At 35.0% G+C, this 25,802-nt stretch overlaps 1 protein-coding gene across 2 annotated transcripts in view; it reads left to right on the top strand.

The window, feature by feature from the left end:
* TMEM135 (transmembrane protein 135) overlaps positions 1-25,802 on the top strand; it is a 261,356-nt gene that overhangs the window by 91,447 nt on the left and 144,107 nt on the right. For both annotated transcript variants that reach the window (XM_063093468.1, XM_063093467.1), the window contains one exon: positions 18,064-18,129. In XM_063093468.1, the coding sequence (XP_062949538.1) occupies positions 18,064-18,129 (66 nt within the window). The remainder of the gene's footprint in view (positions 1-18,063; positions 18,130-25,802) is intronic.

The raw sequence follows: 25,802 nt of genomic DNA, 5'->3' as shown, positions 1-25,802 counted from the left end.
GTATTCATGGAGGATATTGGCCTGCAGTTTTTTTTTTCTTGTAATGTTTTCATCTGGTTTTGTTGTCAGGGCAACACTACCCTCAGAATAAGTTAAATAGTATTCCCTTGCTTTCAAATTTCCAGAAGAGTTCTGTTGAATTGGAATTATTTCTTTACTTAAATGTTTGGTAGAATTTACCAGTGAAGCCATCTGGACCAGGAGTTTTCTTTGGGGGAAGGTATTTCCCTACTTTTTCAAAATCTTTTTATAGACAGAGGGCTATTTAGACTATGTATTTCTTTTTATGAGAGCTTTGGTAGTTTGTATCATCCAGGCAGTTTGTCCATATCATTTTTGTCAAATTATTTGGCATAAAATTGTTCGTGATATTCCCTTATTATCCTTCTAATTCTGAAGAATTTGTAGTGATGCTACCTCATTCATGATAATGGTAATTTGTGCCTTCTCCTTACCCCTCCCCCCCGATTATAGTCTATCTTGGGAAGTATTTTATGTAGATCTGAAAATAATATTTATTTTGCTTTTGTATAGAGTACTGCTCTATAAACATCAATTAGGTCAAATTGATTGATAGTGTTCTTCCAGGCTCATATCTTTACTGATTTTTGCCTGCATTTTCTATCAGTTATTGTAGAGGGGTATTGAAATCTCTTGTCAATGCAGTTGTATCAATTTCTGATTTGTGTATTGTGTAGCCATGTTTTTATTTTTTGTCTTTTTCGTGACCGGCACTCAACCAGTGAGTGCACCAGCCATTCCCATATAGGATCCGAACCCGCGGCGGAAGCGTCGCCGCACTCCCAGCACCGCACTTTCCCGAGTGCGCCACCAGCTCGGCTCGTAGCCATGTTTTTAGATACATAAACATTTAAGTTTGTTATGTCCTCTTGATAAATTGACCTCTTTGTTATTATAAATGACCTTTATCTCAGGTATTATGTGCCTATATCTAAAAAAATATCATTGACAAGAGGAAGGGGATTGCTATTACTGATTTAGTTAGGCCAATATTCTTGTAAAAGAAGGTGAATTATCCAGACAAAATCAGCATTTTCTTAGAACAGAGGAAGGAAGTGGAGGAAGGAAGAGGGATGTTGTATAGTTATCCAACAATTATTTACTACATATGCTAAACTTTCCTATTTAAAAAATAATTACATGATAATTAAATGAAAGGTTAAATTTATATATAACATTTTATTCCTGCTCTCACATTTGAAGTTAAACAGATTCTCAATTATTATAATATTTGGTATTATCCCTGTTTATTGGTTGAGAAAACTTAGTTCTGAGAGGAAGAGTGACAACTCTATTTTGTTTTGAAACATAATTAAAGTCTAACTCCAAATCCTAGCCTTTGTGTTTTTGTTTGTTTGTTATCTTTTGTTTGTTTTGACTCAAAGTGTAAGAAGATAGCATTGTGGAGGGAAGAACCCATGCTTTCGTTAAGTTTTATTATTTTAAAAGAAGAAAAGCAGAACATAACATAGTATGTTATTACATCATGTCACTTTGGATAGAACATGACAGAACACATATTTACAAAAGTTCACTGTTCTTTAGAGCCAGATGATTGCTGTTAATTTTGAAGCAAACCATCTGCTTATCATTTAAATTCCTTTATAACTTACCAACCCACTTCTCTAAACAGAAGTAACATTCTTCATATCTTTAAAACCACTGCTAAGGTACATTGTCTTTATTTGTAATGCATATTGCCTGCGTATTGATTGAAAACAGATTGTGACATTTGTGATATCTAAAAAGGCCAAGTTGATTCAATTAACATGAAAGGCTAACAAATTATACTATCAACATTTGAAATTACTATAATGTAGTTTGGGACACATTTGTTCACACTTTGGTAAACTACATACCCCCAAACAATCAATAAATAAGAACTTACTTGACATAGTCCAAAAAACTACTTATTCATTATGGTATGATAAGTTGTTGAGGGGGAAGAAGGACACAGGTACAAGAGCACTCACCTACAAGTGAAGGTGAGATTGGTGGTGCTTGTTTGATGACTTGTCAGTTTTTATATATAGTACTTATTTTCCTTTATTATTAGTTGTGTACTAGAGTAGTGGTTCTTAATTGGTGATATGTGCAGAATTTTGTATGGAATGCAGGGTTTTCATAACCATTTACATTTCTTGGATCCCCAGCCTTACCTATGAATGTGACATGCAGACTTTATCTGTCTTACTTGAATTATCTATCTCTAGCATTTATCGTCGGCTTTAGTATTTCTGCTAATTTTCTGCTGTGTTGGTCATCCTCCATATCTGCCTCCAGTTTATATGAATTTGAGAAGTTTATATACATTTAAGATGAAATCTATGTCTAAAGCATATGAGTGTTCTTCCTAAAACAATTTCCATTAGGTAGTACCAGGTTTTTCCTAATGTTTATTGGGAATTAAGTTACTAATTAGTTGAGAACTACTTTGGGTTGGGGAAGGGGGAGGGACAACAGGTGTGCATTCTTTAAAAATAGCTTTATTTATATTTAATGAACATCACCTCTTTTAAGTTTACAGTTTGATGAGTTTTGACAAATGTTTATAGTCATGTGATTACAACCACAATTAAGATATAGAATATTTTTCTCTTCCTTAAAATGTCCCTCTTCCCCCTTTGCAGTTAGTTCTCTCCACTGTTGTCCCAGGTCCTAAGCCATCACCAACCTGCCTTCTACGATTCATACAATTGCATGTTTTCATTTCTCTTGGGTAGATGCCTAGGGATAGAACTGCTGGGTTTTATGGTAGGTGTATGTTTAAATTTATAAGAAACTGCCAGACTGTTTTCCAAAGTGACTATAGCATTCTGTATTCCCACTAGCAATGTATGAAAGTTCCAGCAGCTCCATATTCCTACTGTCACTTGGTATTGTTTTTCTTTTCACTTTGAGCCACTCAGGTGCATATGTAGTGGTATCTCATTTGGTTTTAATTTGCATTTCCCTAAAGACTAATGATCTTGAACATCTTTTTGTTAATTTTTTGGCTATTCATACATGTGTATATACATGCCCACAGATGCATTATGCACATGTGATTATGTGTGTGTGTATATATATATTTTGTGAAGTGTGTTGAAATCTTTTGCTAGTTTTAATTTTTTTGGTTGTGTGTCTTATTTTTGAATTGTGAGAGTTATTTAGATATTCTGAATGCAAATGCTTTATCAGATATATATATTTGCATATATTTTTTCTGAGTCTGTGGCTTGCTTTTTCATTTTCTTAACTGAGTCAGAGAGCAGAAGGTTTTTAATTTTTATTAGGCACACTTTATCAGTGTATTAGTTGTCTGATGCTGCATAAAGCCACTCAAAAATTTAGTGGCTAAAAATAACATCAGTGTTTATTTTGCGTTAATCTGTGGTCTGGGAATGGCTTACCCAGAATAGGCCAGTACTGCTTTAGTTGATATCAGCTGGTGCAGCTTGAAAGCTAAGGGTTGGAATCATCTGAAGACTCACATGGCTGGCACCTGAGCTTGGGATACTCAAACAGCTGTGTTTTGGAACAGCTAGGGCACCTCTCTCTACTTCTATGTAGTTTCTCTAACGTGGTGGCTATAAAGTAGTGGGACTTCTTACATGGTGGCTCAGAACTACAAAGGCACATGTCAAAAAAAAAAAAGTGAGAACACCAATCAGAAGTCATTTTGCCTTTCATGACTTAACCTCAATCAGTATCACTTTTCTGCCTGATAATGTAGGTTATAGTTACAAAGGTAGTTTAAAGGGCCGAGGTTCGAGAGGGAGGGAACATATGTGGAGAACATATGTGGAACATATGTGGAGGACAGTCAGTGTGATATGTTAAGAAGCCCAGGTAAGATAGGATATATATTGGTGTGGCCATCTTTGAACACTACAACCTGCTATGATGAATTTTTCTTTAATGTTTTGTTTTGTTTTGCCCTCCTAATATATCTTTGCCTAAATCAAGATTATAAAGATTTTCTCTAGTGTTTTCTTCTAGAAGGTTTTATGGTTTGAGCTCCAAGATTTAGTCTATGATCTATTTTTGTTAGTTTTTATGTATGGACTGAGGTATGGGTTGAGGTTCATATATTTCCATTTGGAAATTCAATTGTTTCAGCTCCACTGGCTGAAAAGACTATTCATTACTCATTTTATTACCTTGATACCTTCGTAGAAAATCAATTGGACACAGAGTATTGGGTTTACTTCTGGATTCTATCCTTATGCCAGTGTCACACTGTCTTGATTACTGAAGCTTTATAGTAAGTCTTCAAATCATATGGAATAAGTCTGCCAACTTTGTTCTTTCTTTTTTTTAACATTGTTTTGACTATTTTGTATCCTTTGCATTTTTGTATAAATTTTATAGTCAGGTTTCAGTTTCTACAAGAATGCCTGCTAGTTTTGATTGGGATTTCATCAACTCTTTAATCAGCTTGAGGAGATTTGATAATATTGAATCTTCTCATTTATAACATGGCATATTTCTCTATTTAATTAGGTCTTTAATTTCTTGCAGTGTTGTTTTTTAGTTTTTAGTGTTCAGGTCTTGCACTTCTTTTGTTAAATTTATCCACAAATATTTAATATATTTGGATTCTAATGCAAATGGCAATGTTTTTAAAATTTTTATTTTCCGGTCATTCATTGCTAGGATAGAGAAAACAATTGAGTATTGAATATTGACATTGTATCTTATAGCCTTGGGGTAAAAGAGGAATCTAAGAAATCCAGAAGTAGCAGGTGCTATATGTTGGCTAAGGATGAGTAGAAACTAGAGGAACTAGGGACTTGAGAGAGGGTCTTTCAACCCTAACCCCTTCAGGCTTAGCTTTAAAACCCTAGTTTGGTACTGATATGATTTGCTGGTAGTGTAGAAACTTGCTAGAGGGCATGGGCTATAGGTGATCTGTAAAAGAGTCCACTGTTGCCAGAGTATGGTTAAGCTAGAGCAGGTGTGTAGAAAATGCCTGCTGTGTTGAGAGAGAGTTGCCTAGGGGTGGCAGCTGGAGCTACTACAGACACTGCTACTGAGTGAAGATAGCATGGACTGTGAGTGCAGCAGAACTACTGTGGAAGCCATCTGCTGGAGGTTCTCAGAAGCAGCTACTAGTTTAGGAGAGCTTGGCTTAAGGGTGAGGATGGATGTGCTGTGGAAACAGCCCTCTGGAGCTGTGCTGGGAGGTAGCTTTGAGATAGGTCTGGTCAGTTTGCAAAAGATTCTCTTGGTCTTTCTTTATTGAAATGACTTTATTTCATTTGCATTTTTGAGAGATAGTTTTGCTGGATATAGATTTCTGGTTGACAATCTGGCATCTACTGTTTCTGTTGAGAAGTCTGCCATTTACGGTATTTTTCACCCCCTAAGTGTAATGTGTTGATTTTCTCTTTCTGCTTTTAAGATTTTTTTCTTTATCTTTAGTTTTCAGAAATTGGCATATGATGTGCCCATGTGTGGGTTGCTTTGTGTTTTTCCTTCTTGGGGTTCTTTGGGCTTAATTCTGTACTCGTCCTCCTCTTCCTCATCCCTCTTTCTTCTCCTTCTGCTCATCTTTCTCCTCTTCCTCTTCCTCCTTCTCCCTCCTCCTCTCTTCTTTCTCCTCCTCCTTCTTCTTCAATATTTGGAAAGTTTTTGACCATTATTTCTTCAAACATTTTTTCTGCCTTCTTTTCTCTCTCCTTTCCTATTGGGGTCAGTTACATGCTATTGGACTGTTGATGCTTTCTTCCTGGTTTCTGAGGCTTTCTTCATTTTTATTCAGTCTTCTTTTCTCTCTCTTCTTCAAACTGGAAATTTCCATTGATCTGTCTTCAAGTTCACTGATTATTTTTTTCTGCCATCTTGTGAATTTTTATCAGTGGTTGTACTTTTTTGGCTCAAGTATTTCCATTGGTTCTTTCTTATAGTTCTATTTTTTCTGTTGAGACTCCTTACTTATCCACTCATGAAATAGCATATTTCCCTGAATTTTTTGAACTTGTTTTCTTACAACTTTTGAGCATAGGCAAGAAAGGCAAAAACTCACAGTTCTTACATTATGCAGTAGTAATCTTTCATGAATAAGTTCTTTTGCCTTTTGCTGATTTCTCAGTATTAATTTTCTAATACTTTTGTTCAGTTTTTGTATTGTTTTCTGTGGGAGAAGTGACTTGACCTCTGTACCTTATTGTTACTAGATGTTCCTGATAAATTGCTTTTAAAAATTATCCAAAGTAATGTGTATATGGTAAAAAAATTAGGAAAATACAATAGTATAAAATAAATACTCTACTAGAAATTATGAATAGAGCTGTAAATTGCATTTGCTAAGTTATTGATTATAAAAAGTCAGTAAACAACAAGCCAATGAACAAAATTTTTCTAAATATTTACAATGGATTATCCTGATGAATGCATACTTATCCACCTAGATGAATATGGTGTATTTGTATTAACTTAAATCAGTGGTCAGCACATTTCTTTCTGAAGGGCCAGATAGTAAATATTTTTGGCTATGTGGGCCATACAGTTTCTGTTGCAACTATTCATCTCTACTCTTATAGTTTGAGAGCAGCCATAGACAATAGGTAAACAAATGGGCATGGTGGTGTGCCAATTCTACTTTATTTATAAAAACAGGTGGTAGGCTTAATTTGGCCCGCAGGTCTTGCTTTTCTGATCCTTGGTAAGGAAAGCCACTCCTTTTATGTTGAATATTTGGCATTGTGAACTGCTGTTTCTCAGCATGAGGGATTACTCCAAGTGTCAGTTTTTCATTTGTGATGAGGAAAGTGTTACTTCAACCTTCTTCTTTGAAATAATCATTGGAATTCAACTTGTTTAACCATTGTGTTTTACTCTATGTATTTTCTCTATACCAATTTGTTTTATTTTTGGATCTCTGATAATACAAATATTAGAGCTTTTGCTCTTCTCCCAACGTCTCTTGGACTCTGTTCTTTTTTTTAATCATTTATTTTCTGTTGTATAGAATTGATAATTTCTATTGCTTTATCCTAAAGTTCACTGCTTGTTTTTTCTTTCATCACCATTCTGCTGTTGAGACAAGCCATTGAATTTTTTTATTTCAGATATTATGTTTTTCAGCTCCGAAATTTCCATATTTTATAGTTTCTACTTGTCTGCTGAAAAATTCTCTTTCTGTTAAATGTAAGTATGTTTACTTCATGGAACACAGTTATAATAGCTGCTTTAAAGGCTTTGTGTGTTAATTGCAGTATCTGATTATCTTTCCCTTAAGAAGTGGTCAATTTTTTTTTTTTTTTTTTTCTTTTCTTTGCAGATTGAGTAGTTTTCGATTGGTTCTGGAATCTTGAACATCATGTTATGAGACTCTGGGTCCCTCCGGAGAATGTTTTTTTTTTTTTTTTCCTTCGTAGTAAGTAATCACTTGGTTAGGTTCAGACTGCAAGTTCTGTCTTGTCTCTAGTAGTAGTAGTTCCAGTGTCCGTTCTGTGTTTCCTGTGCTACTTTGTATCTGTCCCATGTAAGTGTCACTCATGGGTCATTCTGGCCCTTGGGTGGTGGTTTTAATTGAAATTTTGCTCTCAGAGTCATTGCTTTGCTTCTTGGGTCTGTCTTGTGCATGTGGGGGTGAACTCTGTACTCGTACTAGTTCAAACATAGATTTAGTTAGGAGATAACTTTTTCTAGCTTTTTCTTCATGTGTTTATCCTGTGTTGTCTGGCCTATTTGGCCTCATTTTCCTGGTCCTTTGGCCAGAAAGATGGGGTTTATCTTGGAATTTTGACTGCTCGCACTGCTGTCAATGCTGCAGCCACTCAGTGGGGGCAAACCCTTGGGACAAAGTGGCCAGGGAAAAGAGAATGAAAAATATAATGGGGGTTATTTCTTTCCTGTTTGGACTAGAGAGTTCCCCTTTCCATGTTTATTTGGTGAGAAAAACAGGATTTCTTTTCCAGTTTTGACCACATGCCCTGTTGCTGCTTTATTTTGTAACTGGGGGATACACTTGGGGCAGGGTCAAGAGAAAAAAAGACCAAAAAACCAATTAACAGTGGGTCCATTCCCTCACATTGGGGCTCCTCTTTGCTGTTTTCTGGCTAGAAAGATAGGGTTTCTCTTAGAGGTGGTGCTCCTGAAGTATAGGGGCCATTGAAGTTATGAATAGGAATTATCTACCTGGAAAAGGGTTGGGCTACAGGTAGCTAACTACCTGGAGAAGAGAGTGAGAGTGGTTTGAGGACTTAACAAAAGGTCTTGGTTGCTATGCCAGTGAATTTGCATATTTTGAAGGCATATTATTAGATTTGTGTCATGTACTGCTTTTGCGAGAAGCAGCTAGATAATACTCAATTTTCCTATTTTCTTTATTTTATATTTATATCATCATCAGCAAGGAAAGCAGCTGGTACTTAAAAGAACCAGTATTTAAATCTTTTTCACCTATGTCCAGGATTAACAGCTGAGGAATGACATTTGTGTACGATTTTTGAAGACTTGCTAAATTAATCTTTTTGAAATAATATGTTTTCTATTTTTCTAGTTGTTCTGTCAAGAATTTTAGCATAAGTAAATGGCTATATAGCATAATGTGCTAATTCTGGTTAACTTTTTATGTAGCACATTTTTAATTGCCAGTGCTGTTTGCTGACAAATCTTTAAGGTAGAATTGGAATTCTCTCCCTTTGAGATATTACGAGTAATAAAAGTATCATTTATTGAGCTATTATAATTTTTGTTGAGTTTATGTATTGCTATTATCTTTATTTTGCTGGTGAAAAAGTTAAGCTCAACAAAGGGAAGTTACTTGCCTGAGGTCATGCAACTTGCAAATGGCAAATTTAGAATTTGAACTAGACATTCTGTTTCTAAAACCATCTCTTACTCTTTATGCTGTGTTGTTATATATTGTGCAAGATGATGGGAATACATAAGTAAAAGATGTCATTTATGCCATCCAGGACCTTCTTATTTAATTAAGAGATAGTCATAGAACAGTTATAAGTGCTATGTTTTTTTCATATAGATTTTTGCTTTTCATATTCATAGCTGCAGTTAAGGCTTCTTTGTTTTGGTCTTTCATTAATCCAATCCATGTATGTACATTAAAAAGGCAAAATTAGGATTTCTCAAACATCCATTTCTTTTAAGAAGTGCTGTCCTAAACTAGGTCTTGGATTCACTATATTATCTCTAGCTCTTTAGTGCTTAGAGAGTTTAAATGAACTGCCTAATAAGGTTGCCCAAGTAGTAAATAGTGGAAATAAGATAACTAGAAATCTAGTTACTTAACTAATAGGAACTATCTATTAAATATAACCATTTTTATATTTATTGTTATAAACTTCATGTTAAATGAACCCATTGAAATCCTTCTGTAAGATGATACTTAAATGATTAAAAGGTAGAGTAAGGAGATGCTTTAAAGGTATTGTAATCATACTGGTTTTAAAAGTAACAGAAAATTAAATGTATATTTATTGTTAATTTTACTATGCGTTGGTTTAATGAATTAAAAAGTATTGAACTATAAGAGCATGAGTCTGTTGACTTTTGATTATTTTCGCTTTAGGAGCTACTTAAAGTGCCACTGCTTGTAATATTTTACATTGTTCCATAATGCTATTATAAATGTTTATTGTTTAGTGTTACAAAAATGGTCACTTTTATTTTTTTACTTTTTATTTTTATTATTATCAAACAATATATTTGCATAGTAAAACATTCGAAAATAAAGAAAAAAGAAAATCACCCAGAGATTATTACTTGTTATCACCTCAGTGTTTTTCCTTCCAAATCCTTTTGATTTGCGCAGATACACACAAACAAGGATCCAACCCAGAACCTTGCATTTATTACATTTAGCTTTTTTGTCTTTTAAGTCCCTTTTATCTAACACTGTTCTTAAAAGCAGTCTCTCTTGATAACCTGTTTATAAACAAGAACCTATAGATGGTTTTTCTTTCCCCTTGCCACTGACATAGAAAATGTTGAATGAATTTTTTTTAGTATTAATCTCTCAGATGTAGTAAAAACTCAAGGAGAGGGAAATTTCAATCAAGAATTTGCTGTTGGTGAATTTACAAATGCTGAGAATTAGTCTGGTTTCTCATTGTTTTTGACACTTGTTAGTGGCTGTTTAGGTACAAGTAGAATAAAAGCAATCTCTTTAGTAGAGGTCAGAAGGAAGTTGCATGCTCCAGTGCTTTCCTATAGAAACAGAAGAAGCTTAGCTGAATTGACAGAGTGCTGTTAGAATGAGATATCCTTAAAAATGTTGGTGGGAAGAACTGATGAAATAAACCAATTTTGTTGGGAACAAAAGATTGAATTTGATATTCTTCTACCAGAGAAGGTACAGATCTTTAAATTACCTTGGCTTTTTGAGACATTAAAAAAAAGTAATTTGATCTGGTTTTGAGAAACTGTTACATACATTATCTCAACTGCTTGCTGTGTCTGCCTTTCCCCTTTTGCTCCTCAAATATATACAGGAACAAGTCTGACCTACATGAGTACTGTTAAAAATCACCTCACTAGATTAAGTAGAGTTTCAAATGAAACAGGAAAACGAAAGATGTACTTTAATGTACACATATCATTAAGAATAGAATAAATGCAGTACATCATTGGTGAGAAATTTTTTTCTTTTAATAAAAAGTTCTGTAAATAGATAGTTCTTTCAACGTCTAGTTTTACATGCTTTAGTAGAAATCTATTATAGTAAATTCATTTATAATTTGTTTTTGTTTGGATATGTGAATAATGCCTCTCTCTCTTCCCATTAATGGCCTATTTAAAATCTCTCAGTGAGTCATGGATTGGGTGGAGTTAGGTTCATGTTATACTGCATTCACAAAATTTAGCAGTTTGCCCTAAAAGCTTTTTTATTTTCTAATTTAGCATTTAGACACCAACTCCTCCTCCCCCTCCCACTTGTGTATATGTGTAGGAATGTTGTAAGGATTGCTACCTCTCATTTTAAAAAGTTAGAAAAATATTTTGCTCTTATTTATAAATTACATGCTGTATTTTACCAATAAAGTTGAATCAGGAGAAATTACCCTTTCATCCATTTCCTCTAGAGCCTTGTCTACTTTGTCTTAACTCCTAAACTATGAATCCCCTAGAAAGCATGTGGATTTGCAACAACAATGATTTATGTTTTGAACCTTAGCTGGGCTTTAAGTACTGCTTGGCAGTTCTGTGTTCCATTTCCTCATGTTTTCCTTTTCATGTATTATATACTCTTTCCCCATCCTTAAGTCAGTACATTTGTTATTTTCAAAAGATTATCCAGTCTCCTGATTCAGAGAGGGAGAGGGAGAGGGATAAGGAAGGAGAAGGGAAGAGCAGAAGGGATATGACGAGGGAGAGGGGGAGGAAGAGGGAGACTGTTTATATTTGCACCTAATCCCTTTTAACATAGCTAACAGATTGCTATGTATGCTCTTGATCCTATCTTTTACAGGAATCTTCCACAGTTAGTATCCATTTTCCTTCATTAATCTATAACTTCTTCCACTTTACTAATTACTGATTTCTACTTAGCCATTAAAAACTTGTTTAAATCTCTTCTACACTAAAAATATCCTGTTAACAATTTTCTCTCAACTCTGATTCTCTTTCTAAGGTAAGAAGTGAGATTGAGTTGTGCCTAGAAAGAGAATCAGAGTTGAGAGAAAATTGATCATAGCATATTTTTTTGGATAGAAGAGATTTAAACAAGTTTTTAATGGCTAAGTAGAAATTAGTAGTCAGGAAAGTAGAAGTAGTTATGGATTAGAGAAGGAAAATGGGTACTGTCAAAGAAAAACTTTTCCCTCTTTGAATCTACTCCATTTGGAGAAATTTGTCATCCTGTTCCAGTCTGGACTGACTGCTTTGGACTTCCCTTTACCTCTCCCCTTTGTTGAACCACTCACTGTTGTCTTTTCTGATTTACTTTGTATTTTACTGATTGTGGCTGGGAGGTAGTTATTTTAGATTTTGCATGTCTGAAGATGTGTTTATTCTATCTTAACGCTCAATTGAGAGCTTGATTAATATAGAATTCTATCTGGGAAATTACTTTTTTTTCTCGATTTTGAAAGTATTAGTCTATTGTCTTCTAGTTGCAAGTATTGGTGTTGAGAAGTCCAGGGTTGTTCTGATTCTTGATCCCTTGTTTAATGAAATTTGTGGCTTATTAAATTTACTGTACTGAATACTCAGCAGGATCTTTCATTTTGGAAATTCATATCCTTGTATTGGGAAATTTTCCAGTGTAATTTTTTTATCCTCTACTCTATTTCTTTGTTTTTCTGTTTGAATTCCTGGAAGACCTTCTCAACTTTATCTGGAATTCTTTTACTAAAATTTATAATTTGCTATTGTAATTTCTAAGAGTTTCTTCAGTTCTCTAGAATGTTCCTTCTCTTATAGCATCCTATTCTTGTTTCATGGTTGCGATGGATGTGTTTATGTATTTTTGTTGTTGTTGTTGTTCCCTTCAATTTTCTATTTTATTTACTCCAAACTTCTTTTTTCTGTTTATTTGGCTCTTTCATGTTAAAGCCATTTTTTAAATGTTTAGTAATACTTGTTTGTCTATTTGCTTAAAAGTCATAAAGAAGCTTATTAGAAACTCTGAATGTTTTGATTCATGAGTCTTTTCTACCTCTTTCAATGTGTAATTTTCAAAGGTTAGCATCTTGTGGGCCTTTTCTCTTGCCTGATTTTGTTTCCCAGAGAAGGATCTTCTTATCACCTGCCTCGGGAATGGGAGAGAGTTTGGGATATAAGCATGGTTTCAGTGTTTTTGGATCAGTGGAAAGACACAGTAGGAAGTGAGTCAGAAATAGTGGTGCCCTAACATTCACCATGCACATTTTGATTTAATCTCCTATAGTTAAAGTTTGGTGTCTCACTCCTGCCCTCATTTATGACACGGTTCTCCTTCTGGTTTATCCTCTCCAGAGAATCTTCTAGGTGGTCAGCTGTCTTGACTGGATAGGCGAAGAGAGAGAGGTCTACTTTTTATACTACTATGCAGCCAGCTGCTAGTTCTTAATCTAACCTGCACCCTGACTTTCTGGTGCTTTTCTGTTGGTGCTTCCAATTTCTAAGGTTCTGCTGAATAAATTAGCATGCTTCTTACTTGGCTTTGTCACTCTTCAGGTAGTTAAGTTATAGCTACCTTTGTACTAAGTCAGTTGCTTGTTGTGCATGCTCCAGAATTTTGTTGATGTTTTTTGAATGCTGTGAAGGTTAATTCTAGATGTCAACTTGGTTAGATGGAGGAATGCTGAGAAACCTGGTAAAGCAATCTTTTCAGGTGTGTCCATGAGGGTGTTTCCAGCAGAGATTAGTATGAGAGTCTGAGTGGCCTGGGTGTGAAAGACCCCCCCTCAATGTGGGTGGGAACCATCTAATCTGCTGGGGGTTCGGAGGGAACAGAAGGAGAGCTTCATCTTTTCCAGAGGAAAGAGGTGAAACTCTCTCTCGAGCTAGAGCTGGGATACGCTCTTCTCTCCTGTCCGTGGACATCAGAGCTCGAGATTCTTCAGGTTTTGGGTTCCAGAAGTTACACCAAGGACACCATCAGCTTCCCTGGTTTTGAGGCCTTTGGACTTGGACTGAGCCACACCACCGGCGTCCACTTTATAGATGGCCTATCGTGGGACTTTTCTTCATAGCCACGTGAGCTAATTCCCCTAATAAATCCCACTCATAATTATAACATATCCTTTGATTCAGTCTCTCTGGAGAACCCTGACTAATACAAATGCTATTTATTTTCCTCTTTTTTTCTTTGTGGTTCATACCCTTTTAATTCCTTCTGTCATTTTTATAATATTTCTGAAGGAGGTAAGATAAGTATGTATGTTCAATATAGTATGTTTAACCTAATGGCTTTTCTTTATCTTAAAACTCTTTACTCTTGACTTCTAGGACTTTGTTTTTCTGGAATTCCTTGTAATTCTCTTATTGCTCTTCATTCTTCCCTGCTATATACTTTTCTTTTGGCTCTTCTTAAATATTGTTATTCCCTGTGCTTCTTTTCATCCTTCTTGATTGGTCTCATCAGCTTTTCTGGTTATAATCAATTATTTATACAATGATGACACCCAAATAGTATGGACATCTTTGCATATACATCTCCCATGTATATCAGTTTCCTTACCCCTCCTTCAGTTTTTTATCCCTCCCATCCTTTGGATTTTGTTAGATGTATATTCAATTTTTAAATTTAAAATTCTCTGATGTTTTCAATTCATACGCTAACTTTTAAAATTTATGTTTAATAGAACATCCTTGGAATTATATTTTTGATTATTGAAGGTTAGAAATTCATTCCTCTTAGGACAGGTTAAGAAAATAAAAGCACCTAATGAACTGATGAACATGCATCCTCTCTTATTTTAACCATACTTTCATGCAATCTTTTTCCTTTCCCACTGGCAACCTTACTTGTTCTCAAACATGCCAAGCATGTTCTTGCCTACCAGTATTTGTACTTCTTGCCTCTTCTGACTTGAACCTCCTTTCCTCCAATTTTTAAATTAGTCGATATATTGCATTCTCTTTGAATTAGTGTCAGCAGTTATTACTATTATTATCATTGTAATATTCATGTGGGTTCACTTTCTCATTTCACTTAGGTTTCCGTTTGTATTAGTTGGTTTCTGTTGCTTATAACAAAATACACGGAACTGGTTAATTTGTAAGAATATTGAACTTATTGCTTACATTTTCAGAGTCTGGGAAGTCCAAAGTCCAGGGAACAGAATTGGTGAAGGCCTTGGTGGTGGCAACAGTGACCCAGGGGCCTCACGTGGCAGAAGATGGCCGAGCAGAGAGAGGGAGAGACCAACCTCCACATTCACTCTCCCTTTTTTTTTTTTTTTTTTTTTTTAAAAGATGACCTGTAAGGGGATCTTAACCCTTGACTTGGTGTTGTCAGCACCATGCTCAGCCAGTGAGCGAACCGGCCATCCGTATATGGGATCCGAACCCGGGGCCTTGGTGTTATCAGCACCGCACTCTCCCGAGTGAGCCACGGGCCGGCCCAACTCTCCACTCTCCCTTTAAAATCCTCAGAAACATGCCTCTCACCATCATTATTAATCCATTCACTACTGCAGGGTCCTACAATCTAATCACCTCTTCAAAGCCCCACCTTTCAATTACCATAATAGGATTTCCCACACTCAACAGTTACAGTGGGAATAAAACTTCTAATATATGAACTTTGGGGACACTGTTCTATCAGTCCACAGCACTGTTCAAATTATTGTCTCCTAAAAGAAGCCATCCTTGATTTACTCTTATTTAAAATATCCCCTCCTTGTTGTTCTTCACATACTTACCACGTTTTATTATCATTCATTGCACATGTATATGACTCATGTATTTGTGTATTTGTTTACTCTCATCCCCACCCTCCTTCCCAGATGTAAACTGCCTAAGAATAAGGGCTTTGTCTTATTCACTCTATCTGTAATTCCTTCAATTTGCCCTTTATGATGACTGGCCAGTATCAAAAAGACAGAGAATAACAAATGCTGGTGAGGATACAAAGAAAGGGGAACCCTCCTATATTGTTGGTGGGACTGTAAATTAATACAGTCATTATGGAAACAGTATGGAGGTTCCTCAAACAACTACAGATAGAACTGTGATATGATCCAGCAATCCCGCTGCTGGGTGTATACTCAATGGAATAGAAATCATCATGTTGAAGGGATACCTGCACTTCCATGTTTATCACAGCTCTATTTACAATAGTTAAGAGTTGGAACTAACGTAAATGTCCATTGATGGACAATTGGATAAGGAAAATGTGGTATATATAGACAGTGGAATACTACTCTGCTATAAAAGGGAATGAAATTCTGCCATTTGCAGTAACATAGATGAATTTAGAGAAAATTATGTTAAGTGAAATAAGCTAGGTACAGAAAGAGAAATACCGCATGTCCTCACTCATAAGTGGAAGCTGAATAAATAAACAAACAAAAAAAGAAAGGTTACAGTAATCAATAATTTGTTGAACTTTCAAAAGGAGAGAACAGAACTGAAGACACTAAAGGTGGGAAAGGGGGTGGTGGAGAAGGGGTTAGGGAGAAATTGGTAAAGGGCCACAAAAAATGTTTACATTGTATAATAATGAAATAAAATAAAAAATTACATTTTCTTCACCATATTTTGTTCATTCATCTGTTGATTGACACTTGGATTGCTTTCACCTCTTAGCTGTTGTAAATAATGCTACTATTAACATGGGTGTGCAGATCTGTGTTTGAGATTCTGCTTTCAGTTTTTATGGATATATACCCAGAAGCGGGATTGCTGTATCATATGGTAATTCTGTGTTTAATTTCTTGAAGAACTGCTTTACTGTTTTCCATAGTGGCTGTGCCATTTTACATTCCCACTAGTAATGAGCAAGGGGTCCAGTTTCTCCACATCATACCAAACGCTGTTTTTTTTTTTTGTTTTTGTTTTGTTTTTTGGTGATAGCTATCCTAATGGGTGTGAAGCGGTATCTTATTGTGGTTTTGATTTGCATTTCCCTAATTACTAGTTATGTTGAGCATCTTTTCGTGTGCTTTTTGTCTATTTGTATATCTTCTTTGGATAATTGTTCAAGTCCTTTGTTCATTTTTAAATTGAGTTGTTTAGTTTTTGTTGTGTTTTAGGAGTTCTTTGTATACTCTGTATATTAACGCTTCATCAGATATGTGATTTGCAAATATTTTCTTCTGTTTTGTGGGTTGCCTTTTCATTTTGTTGATAGCGCCCTTTGATACACAGAAGTTTTTAGTTTTGATGTAAGTCCAGTTATCAATTTTTTGTGTGTGTGTGCCTGTGCTTTTGGTATCACATCCGAGAAATCATTGTCAAATCCAATATCATGAAGATTTTCCTTTATCTTTTCTTCAAAGGGTTTTATTATAGTCTTAGCTCTTAAGTTTGGGTTTGATTTATTTTGAATTGATTTTTGTATATGGTAGAAGGTAAGAGTATAAATTTATTCTTTTGCATGTGGATATCCAGTTTTCCTAGCAACATTTGTTGAAAAGATTGACCTTTCTCCACTGATGGGTCTTATTACCCTTGTCAAAAATCATTTGTCCATATATGCAAGGATTTAATTTTGAGCTCTCTTTTCCATTCCATTGGTATATATATCCATCTTTATAATAGTAACAAACTGTTTTGACTACTGTAGGTTTGTAATAAGTTTTGAATCAGAAGTGTATATTCTCCAATGTTCTTTTTTTTTCAAGATTATTTTGGTGATTTGAGGTGCCTTAGGGTTCTATATGAATGTTAGTGTGAGATTTTCTATTTCTGCAAAAAATGTCATTGGGATTATTTTTATAGGGATTGCTTTGAATCTGTAGATTGCTTTGGGTGGTATTGAAATCTTAATAGTAAGTCTTTCAAACCATGAGCACAAGAAGTCTTTCCATTTGTGTCTTCCTTAATTTCTTTTGGCAATGTTTTGTTGTTTTCACTTCCTTGTTTAAATTTTTTTTCTGAAGTTTTTAATTCTTTTTATCGCTATTGTGAGTGGCATTGTTTTCTTAATTTTATTTTTGGGATGTTTATTGTTAGTCTGTAGAAAGCAATAATTGTTTGGGGATATTATTTAATATATGACATCACTGAATTACTTCATCTTTATCTGTATTTTAGTAGCAGACAAGTGATTTGAAGTGAACTCAAATGGGAGCTAAAATTCAGAATAAATGATAATTTCTGAAATGAATTTAAATGCTAAATTTTAATTAAATTTAAACAGTTTGATGAACAAAAATTAATCTAAGTGAACTAAATTTATAGACTTGGAAGGATACTAGCATATCAAAATAACCTTTGAAACAATTAAGTTTGAGCTCTGGTTAACATTAAAAGATTGTGAAAATGATATTTCTGGAGTATAATTTAGAGCTTCTAACTCTTACTGTGCCTTACTAATGCTTCTCTAGAAGTTGCTAGATATGTAGTAGTATTGGATGTTTTTACATTTTTGGGGTGGGATATACAGTTGATTATATATTATAGATTATATATTTATGCTTCATTTTTTTTTTTAATTCACAGGCCACAGAAACACTATTTAGAATGGGTGTAGCAAGAGGAACCATCACAACATTAAGAAATGGAGAAGTAAGATGAGAATTTTGATATAATTATTAGTTGTTAATTCATAGTTTGCAATTTTAAAAATATAAAATGTGGTGAATTCTATGATGCTTTGTTTAACAGATAGGGAGATACCTGTTGTATGTAATATTGAATGTACCTGACATATGAATCTATTTCAGTTTACATCATATTGGAACCAGATCTTAGGTTGAAAGTAAATTGCTTAGTCTTTTGATATTTGATTACCAATTGATTTTACTCTTAAATGAAAATGACATTTCATTGATAACTTCTACAAATACAGATTGTTCCCAATTTATGATGGTTTTTGGCTTGTGATTTTTTGACTTTATTATGGTACGAAAGTGGGATGCATTCAGTAGGAACTGTACTTCGAATTTTGAATTTTAATCTTTTCTTGGACTAGTAATATGTGGCATGATACACTCTTGCAATGCTGGCCAAGTCATATAACACAAATATTTTGTAATAAAGTATTGAATATCTCATGTAATATATTGAATACTGTACTGAAAGTGTTCTGAGAACGTTTAAGGTAGGCTTGGCTAATCTGTGATGTTTGGTAGGCTAGGTGTATTAAATGCATTTTTGATCTATGATATTTTCAATTTTCGATAGGTTAATTAGGATATAATCCCATTGTAAGGCTATTTAATTAATATTATTTTTTTACATTCTATGATGTTGCAGAGCAGTTGGCAGGGAGAGGGAGAGGATAAAGGGGATGGAAATGTGATGGAAGGAGGAGGGGTGGGATTGAGGCCTGTGGCACCCCCCACATTCCCACAGGGGAGACTGGGGGGCTTCCAGCAGTGGTTTGGTTATTGCCAGGCCGGGTGCAGATGTCAGGGGGTGTGGCAAAAGCCCTTGCCTCCCACCACCCCAGCTCAAGAGAGCCCAGGGCGCGTCCTGCGGTGGCTAGGTGGTTGTCGCTGGGCTGGTAGCAGGTGGGGGTGTGTGGCCAAGGCCCTCTGCCCCCAACCGCCCTGGCTAGGGAGAACCTGGGGCACATCCTGTGGCTGCTCAGTGGTCATCACTGGGCTGGTTGTGGGTGTCAGGGGGACATGGCTGAGGCCTTGGCCACCACCCTCGGGACTGGTTGCAGGTGTTGGTGGGCATGGCTGAGGCCCCCAGCCCTCTCCACTTTCTGGCTTGGTAGCCCAGGGGACTTCCGGTCCTTCTAGGTGTTATAGGTGTTCTTTGGTGAAATGAGACCTTTACTAGTTATTATCAAACTTTGTCTCTGGTTGTGGTACTTTGTTTTTTATTTCAGTTTTGTGTTGGATTATTTGCTGTTCCTACCACTCAAACTCTGTGCTGGAACTAATTTGCTGTCCTTTGCTTACTTCGAAAATGGGGGAACTTCCTGGGGGGACCAGTACTTGAGCTCTGTGGTTGAACTAAATTGCTGCTTTGCTGTTGATTTCCTAGGGAAGGCTTTTTGTGCAGCTCAGGTTTTAAATGGTTGACTTTATAAGTACTTCCAGATCTAGTGAAATCTGGTGCACCAGGCTTGTGTAGAAACACTGGTCTGGTGTTTTTTTCAAACTGTGCTCCATGCAATTCTATATTCCTGACCAGTCTCCTCTGAGTGGTTCTACACTGATTGGGGGGCAGATCAGCTGTCCTTGGTGTTCCCCAGTGTTCCCCCTGTGGGCCCATCTCCCCCACTGCTCGTTCTCCAAACACTTCCCATGGGACAGGCCATGATCTGGTCCTTTGAGATGACTCACCAGCCTATGAGTGGCTCCTTTTTTTCAGTTGTTGTGTCTCCTTGCTCCTATGTGGGTCTATGGGAATCCTATTAGTGGTCTTGCTGTCCTGGCAGCCACAAGTCCCTCTTCTCCCCTGCAGACTCCATGAAACTTCATCCAAAAAGCACAACTGTGGCTTTTACCAGCTCCTGCTCCATGCACTCAGCAGCTCCACCTTGGAAGCAGCTGGGACTCAAAACGGTTGGAGTGATTTTTTCTTTCTCTCATTGTGGCTTCTCCTGCCTTCATGCACTCTGTAGGTCTCTCCTCGTCTTTCCCTGAGCTCTAGCGACCCCACCTTGGCTGTCGTTGCTTTTTTGTAGTTGTAAATTGGTTGATTTGTTGGAGAGAGTGACACTGGGGACTGTCTATTCTGCCGTCTGAATATCTGAGTTAAGTGACATTGTATTACTTATGATTATAAATTTGATCAGTTAATATATTTGCTCATAAGGCAAAAATGTACCCTCATTTGAAAAATATATATTCTTAAATATTTAATTGTATGTTGGCAAGTCACTTTGGTGTAATTTGTAATATATATTTTGTTTATGAAGTAAGACTTCATTGATATCTTTGTATTCTTACCAAACTGAAGTATGTGGTTCCATTTGAGGAAGGAAAGCTTTACCATTAATAAGGTCAGACATATTTATCTTATCTGCCTAGAATGTCTCAAAATTAATTTTAGATTTAGTAATTATTATATATTTTCTCATGGGGGCACAATGACAATGAACTTTTCAACTTTATCTTATGTTATAGGAAGGTTGGGGAAATGTATGCAACAGTTTTATAAGTAACATCTGAGTATATCAACATATGTAGGATATATACTTATTTTATTTAATGGGGAGGAAATAAAGTAGCTGGCTTTTGATTAATTTCTTCCCCAATTATTGGGTGTTGTTGCTCTATGTGACCAACCTGATTTATAGTTATTAACACTGGACAAAGTACTTAAGCACTTTCTGGCCTTTAGTTTTTAAAATGAGGTTACCAGTGTAAAATGCACAGGTTTCTTTTTAAATTTTAAGAATTTTGAAAATGGAAAATGCTGTCTAATCAATGGCACCTCATAGTCACCATCTGCTATTTTTCACATTTTAACATTTCTTAAATTGGCAGATTTCTTATAAATCTATGGTATTTTAGGGTTGATATAATATTTTATAGTTTAAAAAGTAGAAAGTGAAATGAGCTAGGATAGGCTACTAATTAGTTTAACTTAATGATTTAGCTTTGGAAAGTAGAGAATTAAGACAAAACAAAATAAAGATGTCATCGAATATACACACACACACAGACACACAAGTGGCAGAAGTTTTCAGGGATGATGGGCTAAGTGCTACGGAAATAGGTGATATGATATGATTTCTGCCTTTAGAGGAGCTTATTCTCTGGTGGGGGAAAGAATTGTATCAATACTTGGGCAAAAATCTGGGAGCGAGTAGGAATATTTAGTTTAGGTTGAGTCTAGAACTCACTATCGTCCAGATTCCACTTGGAACATACTTAATTTAAATTCTGTTTTAGTATCAAGGCAATAGTAGAGAATTTGTTTGAGAGTGGAGATAAACTAAAAGGTTAGCGATTCAATGGATTACTTAAAACAGAAACAGAAATCACCATATTTATCATATTGGAAAACTTATATTATGGGCAATGGATTACTTAAAACAGAAGTAGAAATCACCATATTTATCATATTGGAAAACTTATATTATGCTAAGGGAGGAGGGTGGCAAGGAGTTTATTTGTCTTAGGTCACTTAAAAATTTTTGCAAGCCCAGTATTGCAAAAATATTTGTTGAGCTGGGATTGATAGTTAACCTCGTGACAATGATATCAGATTGTTACATCCAAATTACAAAAACATCAATCTTGGAGTAAATTTTTTATTTGGATGCATGATGGCAGTGAACTTTGCATGTGTATCCTTCTCTCTGTTCTGGCTTTAAAGCTGCATTTTGTGAACTTATTGGACATTTCTGCTTGGATGTTTTAAGAAATTTTGAGACTAAAAAGTATTTTCCCCCCTCTGAAAGTTTTTAATCCTCATCAGAACTCTTCAGGGGAGAAATTATAATGGCCATTTTGTAGATAAACTGAGGCTCAGAGAAGTTAAACATTTTGCCTGTGTTTGAAAAGCTGGTATTTTAACCCTGGTTTTCAAAGCCCACTTATTCCTCTATATAGTATAATCTCCCTCAGTGTAATTCACTTACTTTGTGTATTCTAATCATTATTAATCCTATTTAATTATCATTAGTTTGAGTATTGGAAAAAAATTGTAGCTAAAACCTCTGAGATTATGTAATCAGCAATGTTTTTTCTTGTTTTGTAATTATTACTGTTATCTTTTCGTGTTTGTAGAATAACATACAGCTTAAAATGAATAGAAAAAAATACCATACTGACTCCTCACAAATCTGTTACCTCACTGGATGTTTAATCATGGTGATGTTCTTTGTAAAGTCCTATATACAGAGTATCTGGATCTTTGTATCTTGATTGAATTATATGAGCTAAGAAAGCAGATCATTTTTCTGGGTAGAATATTTTTTATGTGTCTCTATTTGATGGGCTAACTTTTGAATAATCACTGTCAGTAAATAGTTACTGAATGTGCTCAAAAGTGATACTTTTGTATTTCTTCAGAAAAGGCATAATCCTGTCTTTTGCCTTCCAGGTGTTTATGTTTAGGATGAAAGTAGTACTTTGTTAGAAAATAGTTACTCACTTAAATTTATGTATTTAAAAAATTATCTACTGTTCTTTTTACATAACTTGATATCAGAGTAAAGCAGAAATTGGTATTTTTTTATTTGGTTATTCTTAATCCAAAATTTTGAAGGAGAACAAAGTTCAGCAATTCTTTATCATAGGAAGGTAGGATTTCAAACCCTAGGTCTTGATTAAATCCTTTACCTTGTATTTATCAGCTGACACTACTTATCCAGTTCTTATAATAATGATAGGGAGTCACTGAAAGCATGTATTGAACAAGCTAAGTTACTTTCCATAGCCAGTATGTTGATTCATCTATTGTGGGTGTATTACTTTTTTTCAGTTTTTAAAATTTTTAAAATATCAGGCATATCTATTTTAATTTACTCAAAACTTTTAAGTTTTCATATGTGCATATTAGCATTACATTTGTCATTTTGGAGAGAATCACAAATGGAGGGAAAAATAATCCCTACCTGTTTATTCAACAAATGTTGAGCACTTGTATATTTCTAGCATTGTGTTAAGGACTGTGATCATCAGTGGACAAAACTGACCAATATTCTTGCTGTTGGGGACCTTAATGTTCTAGCCTATTAACAACTTGTGTTCTAATTATGGAAGAAAATAAAAGCATGCAAAGCAATTAGGAAGTAATTATAGTTACAAAGCTTCAAAAAAAGGTATGAGCAAGTGTATGGTTTAAAAGTACAAGTAATTTAAATAATGAAGGAGGAAACAAGTAATTAGAGTAGGGTTAAGTTACTTCAGAATATTTTTTAAGGGCGATAAATCTTAAACTGAGCCCCAAAGAAATTGATGAGCATTATTGAAGAAGAGGTCAAAAAGCATTGCCAGCTAGGAGAAACAATATGGATAAGGGGCAGATTTGAGAATTAAGAAGAGGTTCTGGGAACAGGTAACCTGTAGAATCAAAAACAAAAGTGGAGGGAGGGTATGTTGAAGGGAACTAGCATTTGTTTAGTGTCTTTTATATGTTCTAGGCACATTATAATTACTCAGCTCATTTATGAGTCAAAACAACTTTCCATTTTAGGTATTCTTATCACCATTTTTCCAAAGGAGGTACTTGAGGTTCAAGAAAGAGTAGTGTTTCTTTATCCCATTTCCTTGAGAATTTACTGTATGAATGCTTATGGTATTGATTAAGCTTGTAGTAGAATCAAGAATTACTACTCTACGTCCCTCCTAACTGTATTAGTGAGGCTTGCCTGCTGGAAAGAATAGTTGTCTGCATGTCAGTATACCTGGATTCTCTTTACTAGCCATGACCTTGGCAATTTGCTTAATTTCTCACAACTTCAGATTCATACTTTAGAAAATGAGTGGATTAGATGATTTTTAAGGTCCTATATAGCGTTAATATTTTCTACATTCAGGCAACTTTGGCCCTTTCTGCTTAGGCCTTTAAACTTGTAGTAATCAACCTTAACACTGTGCATGAGAATTGCCCATGGAGTTCTGTAAAACTATGGGTACTTGGGCTCCATCCCCAAAGACCGTCCATGAGATCTAGCTTGGGGCTCTGGTATCTATATTTTTAAAAATTTCCACTGATTTTAATGCTTTGCTACTGTTTTAAACCACTGTTTAAGAGAAGTATTTTTCATTCATTTTTCTTTGAACTCAGGGAAGGTACAGTTTGAGGCTGGCCAGTTAACAGTTGGTTAGAACACAGCCTTAACACCAAGTTCACGGGTTCAGATCCCTGTACCGGCCAGCCACCAAAAGAAAAAAAAAGGAAAGTACAGTTTGAATAAGACAAAACAGGTAAAGAAATAGCAAAGAAATTGAAAGTGTATTTAAAGATTTTTGTATATAAAGTAGAACAGAGTAGCATGGTTTGTTGTTTTGGCAAGATGGATACAAGATTTGACCTAGTAGCTACTTTCATTTTATGTTACTGGGTGTATCAGGTATTCTGCATGATTTATTAAAATGGAAACTCTTTTTTTACCTTCTAGGAACATACTTTAAATAAGTAATATAAAATATTAGTTTTAAAGTGATTGCTGCAGTGAGGGTAGGAACTCTTTGTTATGAGTTTCTGTTTCTTGACGTTTACCACCTGCCTGGCACATAATAAGGATCTCAGTATATGTCTGATGAACAAGTAATAGTTTTACTTAGAAAGAACTTATGTGGCAAATACTGCTTTGATTTAATCAACTTTCAGTTTAAGATAAATATAAATGTAACTATAAATATCCTTAATGATTTATATGTACAAATATAAATATAAAATGTGCTATGATGTTTGTTATACAGTGATAATTATTTCATGAATTAAAGAATATTTGAAGAGATTTTATATTTGATATTTCTTCACAAAGTTTCTTGATTATTTGCATATTAAGATACATTTCTAACATCGTCAAAATTATGTTAAAATTATATTTAATTTTAATATTATACTCACAGAAACTAAGTATTTTCTTTCTCGTTGTTGTTGAATGTGAATTCTTTATACAAGGAAACCTAAAGGTAAACTCTCATATATTTATGTTTTAAATTGCATCTATTTCTTCTTAAACATTTTTGTTATGTATATTTTTTACTGTTTCTCTTCTAATATTGCTTCAGGAAAAATGTCAGACTTTAATAAGCAAAGTGTCTGTATTTCAAATAGTGAAGTCTCTGAGGCCTGGTACCTAGTAGAATCCCAGTAACTAGTGGCTTGTAAAATCTAATCAAACAAGCAAATATTTATTGACAGCATCTGTGTGGCAAATGTGACACTTGGCACTGGAATCATATCTAGTGTGCCTTCCCCCTTCCCTTTCTTCCCCTGAATAATTATTGAGTGCTAGTCTCAATACTAGGTGCTGGGTTTTAACTGTAAAAAAATAAAGCAATATGATTTCTGCTTTCAGAAAGCTTTATAGTCTAAGAGTCCATAACTTGCTACTTAAGACCTTGTCACTCAGTGTCTTCTGTTAATAGAGATAATAACATCACCTCATGTATTGCTTTGTGAAAAATAAATTAGATAATGCTGGCACAATGTCTGGCACAAAGTCAGTCTATTAGAATTTAGCCTATCCTAAATCCTATTTTCGAATTAATTAAATATGTTGAAGCATTTTCTATATTGGGGTGAGTTTACGGAGATCTTGTGGTTATTTATGACTGTTTGGAGTGAGAGTTGATAATGAAAGACAAAATTTA

Source organism: Cynocephalus volans, chromosome 4, assembly GCF_027409185.1.
Source record: "Cynocephalus volans isolate mCynVol1 chromosome 4, mCynVol1.pri, whole genome shotgun sequence".
Taxonomy (NCBI): Eukaryota; Metazoa; Chordata; class Mammalia; order Dermoptera; family Cynocephalidae; genus Cynocephalus; species Cynocephalus volans.
This window is presented reverse-complemented; position numbering and strand designations above follow the sequence as displayed.